We start from the raw sequence: 7,858 nt of genomic DNA on the forward strand, positions 1-7,858 counted from the left end.
CGCGTGCAGCTCTCAGCAAACTTTATTTTGAAAACTCTCCTCGGCGGGGGAGGCCCCCGGCGACCTCGAGCGAGGGGTGTGTGTGGGATTTGGGTGAAACTCTCCGGGCCCTCCCGTGGGGGTGGGGCAGAGAACAACTTTCTTGCAAATCACCTTGACCACCACCTTCAATGAGTCGCCCAGGTTCCCTGAACACCCCATCCGGCCCTCGGCCTCCTCCCCAGGCAGGGCGTGGGTGCTAGTGTGCCCTGCCAGGGGTTCTGGGCAGAACTTCATTGAGCGAGCCCGGCTCTTCCCCCCATTTTCTCTCTCCCCGGCGGCAGCAGCAGCAGGAAAAGGGAACACGTGAAAGTTGTCTGAGCCCCAGGTGATGCGCTCCCTTCCCCTTTCTGTCTTTTCCAGGCAGCCTTGCCTTCACCACCCTGACTCGGGAAGAGAAATAATCAGGAGAAACTGCCCCTGCTCTGCCCCCACCACACACCTGTCCACCTCATGCCTGCACCCAGGGTGGGTGAGGGTGAAGCGCCCTCCCGGCCAAGATGATCCCTGCTCTGGGCGCTGCTGCTGCTGTCCTCCCCCAGACCCTGGGCCCCAGCCAGTGGGAGAGCGGCCCCCAGCTGAGCCCTACCAGACTGCTGCAGAGGAGGTGAAGAGGGGTGGAGAAGAGGCACCTGCCCGAGACTGGAGCTCCTAGCCGCCCCCTTGTAGGCTTGTGACTGTTTTAGGGAAGAAGGACCTGTTGGTGGCCTTGGCAGGCAGGAAGCTGGACGGTGGCTCTGCCCTGGCACCTATGCCCCCGCGTCTGGCAGCAGCGTCATGAGCCAGTTTCAGGTGCCCCTGGCCGTGCAGCCGGAGCTGCCCGGCCTTTATGACTTTCCTCAGGGCCAGGTAATGGCAGGGGGCTTCCAGGGGCCTGGGCTCCCGATGGCTGGGAGTGAGCCTCAACTCCGAGGGGGCGGGGATGGGCGAAAGAAACGGAAACGGTGTGGCACGTGTGAGCCCTGCCGGCGGCCCGAGAACTGTGGGGCTTGCACCAGTTGCACCAACCGTCGCACACACCAGATCTGCAAGCTGCGCAAGTGTGAGGTGCTGAAGAAGAAAGCGGGGCTTCTCAAGGAGGTAAGCTGGTCTGCGCCGGGCGGCCCTGTCCCTGCCGTGCGGGTGCTTGTATCCCCAAGGGTCTTGTTCAAGAGCGTGCGGTCCTTCCACTCCTTCCGAGCCTCTGGGTCCAGCTTTGAGTGTTCCTGTCATGGGGAGCCGGCTCGGGCTCCTTGGCCGGGCTGATCATTTATAAGAGAGTAACTGGGTCGCGGAGGACTCTTGAGCCAGCACGCTCATCTCTGATGTCTGCGTTTGTCCCTGGACAGTGATAGCCAGCTTTATCTCTAGAGGTTTCTTGTCCTGCTGGAAGCCTCGGATGTATTTCAAGGTCACACCATTGCTGGGGTGATGTGGAGAGGGATGGTGTCAGGTCAGGGATGGAAGCGGATGGGTTTGGAAAGAAAAATTTGGAGTGGTTTTATGGTTGTATGCTGCCCGGATGGAGTAGGGTATTTCTTTCCATAAACCTTTATCTTGGGTACCATTTTTTTTTTCTCTCTCTCTCAGAAAGACGGCAGGGAATTTTATGGGAAACCCAGGATTTGGGTTCCTCTACTAAGCATATCTTGAAGTCAAAGACTGTTACCTCTGTGTTTCAGGACCTGGCTCCGATCCTTGGTGTATCGGAAGCGCTCAGATACTAATTGAATGAATGGATGACGTGTTTTTGACACATTGTCGCCCCCGGGGAGGAGTACTCCCTGCATTTGGAGTAGCGGGGTAGCGGGAGGGAAGGAGGAGCTGGGAGGAGGTCAGAGGAGGGAAGTGGAGAGGCAGTGGCCCTGCCCTGGCCATCTTTTCCTTCCACAAGGCTGGTGGCAGCCGCCACAGCGGAGAGTTGGCAGGAGTAGGGACGCGCGAAGTTGAGCAGCTGGGGAGGCGCAGTGTAGCGGCTGAGGTCGCTTCAGGCAGCGGAACTGGCGCTGGACAGAGGCGGAGGCCTGCGCTGTCTGTGGGGCTCCCTGGCTCTGCCACGCAGCCCTCTCTCTAGGCCTGTCTTCTCCTCGGGGGAAATGGAGGGGTCGTGCTTGATGGTCTTTGAAGCCCTTTCCAGCTGTGAGCCGCCGTGCGTGCGTGCGTCTGAGGGCGAGGGCACCTGTGGCTTCGATGGACTGGCGCTGGTGCTGGGGCTTCCCTGACCGCCGAGTGCAGAGTTGTGTCCTGGGCTCAGAGGGGCTGTGGTCCTGTGGCTGGAGGATGATTCTAAGTGTCGGTGGCAGGGAAGTGGGTGCTGCTGGGATGCTCTGCTCCCTCTGACCTTATCTTGTCCACTCCCAGTGGAAGCAGCATATCCTGGTCTGGGCGTCACCGACTCCGTGCCCTGGTTAAAACAGACATCTGGATCACATCTGCAGCTCCCACCCCAGCTTGGGAGAAGTGTCCAGCCCCTTTCTGTTACTGGCGTTGGAGGAGTCGGCATCCTGCTGGACCAGTGCCGTGGGTCACTTCTGAAAGGGGGTGGGGCAGGGCTGAGCTTTACTCCTGGGCATGAGATCTGGTGTGTGGGGGAGAGGAGAACCTGCCCATCTACTCTGTGAAGCTGGGCTCCATTCCTCCTGTGATCAGACCTGGGGGGTGGGGGCCTGATGTTTATAGGTTGGATGTTTCTGGAACCAGTGGTCCTCGTGAACCATGTTTAAGCTCTTTTTTTTTTGGCAATGATGAGGCATACCTGAGGGAGAGGGGCTGGAGGGAGGCCAGAGTCCCGTCATCCTGGGTGTGAGCTGCCGGCCTGGGCTGCCGGGCGGTCGGAGTTAAGATACCGGGGATCTGGGTTGGCTGAGGCTTAGGACAACCCTGCTGAGAGGTGTCTGCCTCCCTACAGACCTGCCATGTCGCTGCCCCGCCAGGCCCCCAGGGTCAGGGAAAGTGCGGCCGGTGGCCTGCGGAACCCCAGGGCAGAAGGTCCACGTGCCAGCCCAGGACAGGGTCTCCCAGTTTCTGGAGAAACAATGGAAAGATGACAATGGAGGGAGCTTTTTTTTAAAGCTAATTTTTTTTTTTTACTTAAAAAGAAGTACTTTGTTTTAATAATAGATCCTTTCTACTTCTTAATGTTTAAAATGTGCTTTTTAAAAATGAAATCAAGGTGTTGATAGAAAGTTTATTTTTTTAAAAGAAGTCTTTACTTAGCAAAGTACAAAATGACAACTATTACCTGTCTCCATAATTTTTTTAAAATTTTATTTTTTAATCTTCAACCGAGGATTGAGAGAGAGAAACATCGATTTGTTGTTCACATATTTATGGATTAATTGGTTGATTCTTGTATGTGCCTGGACCAGGGATCAAATAAACAACCTTGGCGAATCAGGACGACGCCCTAACCAACTGAGCTACTTGGTCCGGGCCTGTCTCCATATGTCTCTATTTTATTGGTCCACGAAGGCCGAAAGCGTGGGAACCACTGCCAGGCTGCGTTGCATTTAATGGATGCACCTCTAGCAGAGCTGCTATGCCTAGAGGCTCAGCCTGAGTGAAGGAACTCCAGGTGCAGCCCAGCATTTACCAGGCCCCCAGAACCTTAACCCTTAGATCTGAGCCGCCACGTAGCAGAGGAACAAGCCCCAGGACTGGGGGAGTTGGGGAAGGAGAGGATGCGTTCCTGGTATCTGAGTTTTCTTTGGTTTGGGCTCAGGAATATAACGTAAGCATTTGGCCCAGACTCTTCAGGTGGAACAAGACACAGCATCCCAGGAGTCTCTTGGGAATCAGACCATCTCCTTGCATCCCTGCTCCCTGGCATTTCCTCTTCTGGGCACCCTTTCCTCACTTCCATCCTGTCTCCACCTCCCCCGGCTTCCTTTGAGCTATCTGTCGACAGCTGCTTTGGATCGTCCTGTAAGTGGGTAAACGTTATCTCGGTTTCCCCGGCTTCCTTCCCTGCTCCTCACTCCTCTTCCAGTGGAAGGGTGGGTGGCAGTGCTGCAGAGTCCTTCTATCAGAAGAGAAGTTCGGCATTTTAGGACAGCTCCCAGAGTGGGCCCTCCCACCAAGGCCGGCGACTGCTGCTCTGGCTCCTAACATGCAGTAACGCACCTGAAGGGGTCATTCCCGTTCCGTCGTCTTCCTTCCTAGTTCCGGGAAGGATTTAGATCCCGGACTGATGCCCAGACCTTTGGACCTCCACATTCTTTTTACCTGAATGGTGGCTCATAGCACGAGACAGCGGGTTAGAAAAGTCAGATTTGGTGGGTGTGGAGACACAGGGACCTCAGAACCCGCAGCACGCCCTGTGCCGCCTACTCTCCTGAGCACCGGTTTTCTCATTTGTCAGACAGGGTAACGCTTCTTTGCAGGGTTTGTTGTGAGAATTGAGATAAAGTATGCATAATGCCCGGCACGTAGTAGGTCATCAGCGCATGGCGACAGTACAGTCCCAGAACATCTAGAAAAGAATTAATCTTTGTGCATAAACAACTGTGCATTTGTGAGCCTCTGGGTTGTAACTGTAAAGATGCAACTCAAATTAAATGTTTATCTCCAGACATTCCCTCACGTGCTCATAGAAGAATCGTGGGGGGCAGAGGGAAGGAGCAGTTTGCCGGCCTCTCTGCTGGGGAGGAGGCTGGACAGCAGGAGCAAGGAGCCACTCTGGTCCTGACTGAAAAGTTGCTCATGGGTGAGGGAAGTGAACGCTTTGGGGGCAAAAAAAAAAAAAAAAAAAAAAAAAAACTTGTATAGAAAAATGGTTGCATGAGGGTGGAAGCATGACTGAGAATTTTAGTGAAAATGGAAAGAAAGGGGAATATATATATGGTGTGAGACACTGTCTTGACCCTCAGCCATGTGGTGGAAACTGCTCTCGGTGCCGATTTTGAGACAAGATACTTTGGAATTAGGGATCTCCCAACAATATCGGGCTGCCTGATGGATTCCTGCCTCCGCCGGTCGGTAGGTCTGTCTTCCTGAAGACAGAGGCTGTGAGGAGGGATCCTTTCCCCCAACAAGGGGAGAGCTGATGGGTGAAGAAGAAGTGCTGAGAATTAGGGAAAGGGACCCCATCCGAGCAGCTGTGAGGCCGGGGGAAGGCTGGACAAGGAGAGGCGCTTGCCATAGACTTAGACAGTGGTTTTTTCATAAAGTTTTTAACCCCATGGCCACAGACTCTAAAGGGGAAGTTAGCTGGAGGGATAGGATTGCTTCTTAAAAAAGGAAATGCTGACGGAACAGTCCTGAATGGTGCCCTGAGGAGAGGAAGATGGTGGGAGAGGGGAAGAACTGAACCAGCTGTGTGCCGCCCGGCTGCTGCCTGGTGAGTGCGGAGGGTCGCAGACCCGCTCCTCATGTGGAAGAGGGTGCGTGACACCGAAGGCCGATTCAAGAGAGGTCTGACCCCTTAGGAGGCGGGGCAGGAACTTCAGTGACCAGAATGTGCTGAGGCCGGTGGAAAATACTCAAGACAATAAAAAGCCTTTTATATATTCCCAGCAAGAACGAGAAGGCAGGAATAGGCTCACAACTTCAGGGAGCATAACCAGAGACACACAGAGAGAGCAGCCATTGGGTCCCCGTCGCCTTAGGGGGTGAGGTGTAAACTGGGAAGGACCGCGTGTGTGTGGTCAGGAAGGCGGGGCCAGCCGCCGCCCTGCCTGCGCCTGAGTCACTCGCTCCCTGGCTCCCTGCTGAACACCTTCAGATGAGTTTGGGGAAGGACATCTCTATGAATGACGATGATCGGAAGGAAACCAAAAGGCCAGAGACAGGTAAGAAGTCCCCGTATTTGGAGAGAGTTTGGAAAATATCAAAGTAAAAGTTTGGCGTCCGTTTTTGACAGATCTGGAGCAGACTGTTACAGAGGTGGTTGGCGAGGCTTTAGGAAGGCAGGTGGTGAGCTTGGAGGGTTCCTGCGGTTCTTTACAAAGCAGCCCAGTCGAACTGACACACCTGGATCTCTGCACATACGTGCTGGTGTGTCCTGCCAGCTTCTTGGGCAGATCAGAGGGCCAGTTGTCTATTTCAAGTCATCCCGTAGAGCTGGCGTGGGGATAGCTGCCCTGGATCAATCTTTCTATCAACCCTGTGGGGCGGGGGTTCCACATTGGGATCCCCTGGGCCCCACCCCCAGGGATCTGAATTAATTGGTCTGAGGTCAACCCAAGTGATCCGGGGCTCCCAGGTGTATCTAATGTGTAGTTAGGGTGCAAGTCCTCGGATGCAGATGAGAGCTGAAGGGATGGGCACCTACCTGGACTCTTCCATAAATGGCTCACCTGAGTCTTGGGCACCTTAATGGTTCACACCCCTATTCCCACTTTGCTAACCAGTGGCCCAGCAGCATTGGCATCACCGGGAGCTTGTTAGAAACGCAGACTCTCCGGCCCCACCTTAGACCTGGTGAGTCAGGATCTCCACTGTAACCAGATGCCCGGGGCACCTGGATGTGCCCAAGAGGTTGAGGAGCTGGTGACGGGGAGAAGGGAGGGCGGTATGGAGGATAGAAATAAGTCTTGATAAACATCAGGGTTAGCGAGGATGACCTCACCCATTTCTGTAACCTGTAGGCCAGGGAGACCAGAACCTCTTGAGGTTTCTCCCAAGTCTGTTCTTTGGGAGCCCAGTTCCTGCTCATCGAGTGAGTTATGAGAACCCGTCAGGAATCTGTGTGTGTCCTGAGAGTAGTCAGGAAAGGGCTCTCAGATGTTTGCTGCTCAGTAGTCTGACTCGATGTTGGAGCCCATGAGCCAGTAGTAGCTGATGGTGACTGTGAAGAGAAAGGTTGTGCTCACAGAATCTTGGGACTCGTGGAAAGGGCTGGACGTGCATGCATCTCCTGGGTGCCCTCTTCATAAGATGTGGGTCGGGAGTAAATGTGTTAGATCTGTGGGTAGGTGGGGGTGAGGGTAGTGCGGGTATCCAGCTGAACAGTAGATCAATGGGCAGCCTGGAACACTGGACCCAAAGAAACTTCATGGGATTTCATTGGGTGAATCCGAAGTCCTGTACCTGTTTTTAAAAAGAGAAGAAATATGTGCACAAGCCAGGAACCCTGCCTTCCTAGCAGGTAGGAAGGGCTGAAACTCTAAAAGGGATATTCTCGCCTGTATCGAGGGGATCTGTCAGTGTGGTCCCGTGAGAGACAATTGAAGGAAACCGGCCTGTTCGCCTTGGGAGTGGGTAGAGAAGTACAGACCAAGTCCCCTCTCGTGTGGAAAAGGGAGTCAGTTCTGTGGTGTAGAGGAGTGTGCAGAACGTTTCTTAGTGGGTGGACGTTACAAGCAGGTAGACTGAACCCATGTTAGAAGAGAATTGTCTCACATTTGTAGCTGTTCCAAGACTGAAGAGCAAACCCTGTGCGGTGGTGCGCATCCCGCGTCTGGCAGAGGCCGGGTGCTGACAGGCGGGATGTTCTGAGGACATCCTCAGGGTGGGGCTTCCACACGTGGTGTCCTTGCTAAGACTCTGTGAAGGACAATATCAAGTCTCTCTTCATGTTCCTCAGATGACTACATTGCAGAAGAAACATCTTCAGCTTATGAGGATTTTGTCAAGTTCTAAACAGTCTTATACATAGACCTGATCTTGGGCCTACGTTGGAGTAAAATCTGGGAACCTTTTGAGGGCCCATGGTTTTCAGTAGATTCTTAAGAGTATCCGTGACCTCCCCACATTTAACAAGCATGCTCTGCCTGAGATGTCCAGTTATGGTAGCCATTAGCCACGTGTGGCTATTTAAATTCAGATTAATTAAAATTAAATTCAGCATTAGCTGCCTGTCAAGTGCTCTATCGCGGCTCGCTCTCGTGGTTAGCGGCTT

The 7,858-nt window shown here is 53.9% G+C and overlaps 1 protein-coding gene across 4 annotated transcripts in view; it reads left to right on the forward strand.

Annotated features, from left to right (window-relative positions):
- Positions 1–7,655, forward strand: part of LOC106698487 (CXXC-type zinc finger protein 4-like) — a 9,828-nt gene extending 2,173 nt beyond the window's left edge. Inside the window, exons 2-3 of one of the 4 annotated variants that reach the window (XM_023760609.1) lie at positions 403–1,119; positions 4,589–4,754. In XM_023760609.1, the coding sequence (XP_023616377.1) occupies positions 817–1,119; positions 4,589–4,705 (420 nt within the window). In that variant the 5' untranslated portion in view covers positions 403–816 and the 3' untranslated portion in view covers positions 4,706–4,754. The other 3 variants (XM_023760611.1, XM_023760610.1, XM_014462671.2) reach the window with 3 other exon arrangements.
- Positions 7,656–7,858: the final 203 nt, after the last annotated feature.

The sequence above is a fragment of the Myotis lucifugus genome, unplaced genomic scaffold, assembly GCF_000147115.1.
Source record: "Myotis lucifugus unplaced genomic scaffold, Myoluc2.0 scaffold_186, whole genome shotgun sequence".
Classification (NCBI taxonomy): domain Eukaryota; kingdom Metazoa; phylum Chordata; class Mammalia; order Chiroptera; family Vespertilionidae; genus Myotis; species Myotis lucifugus.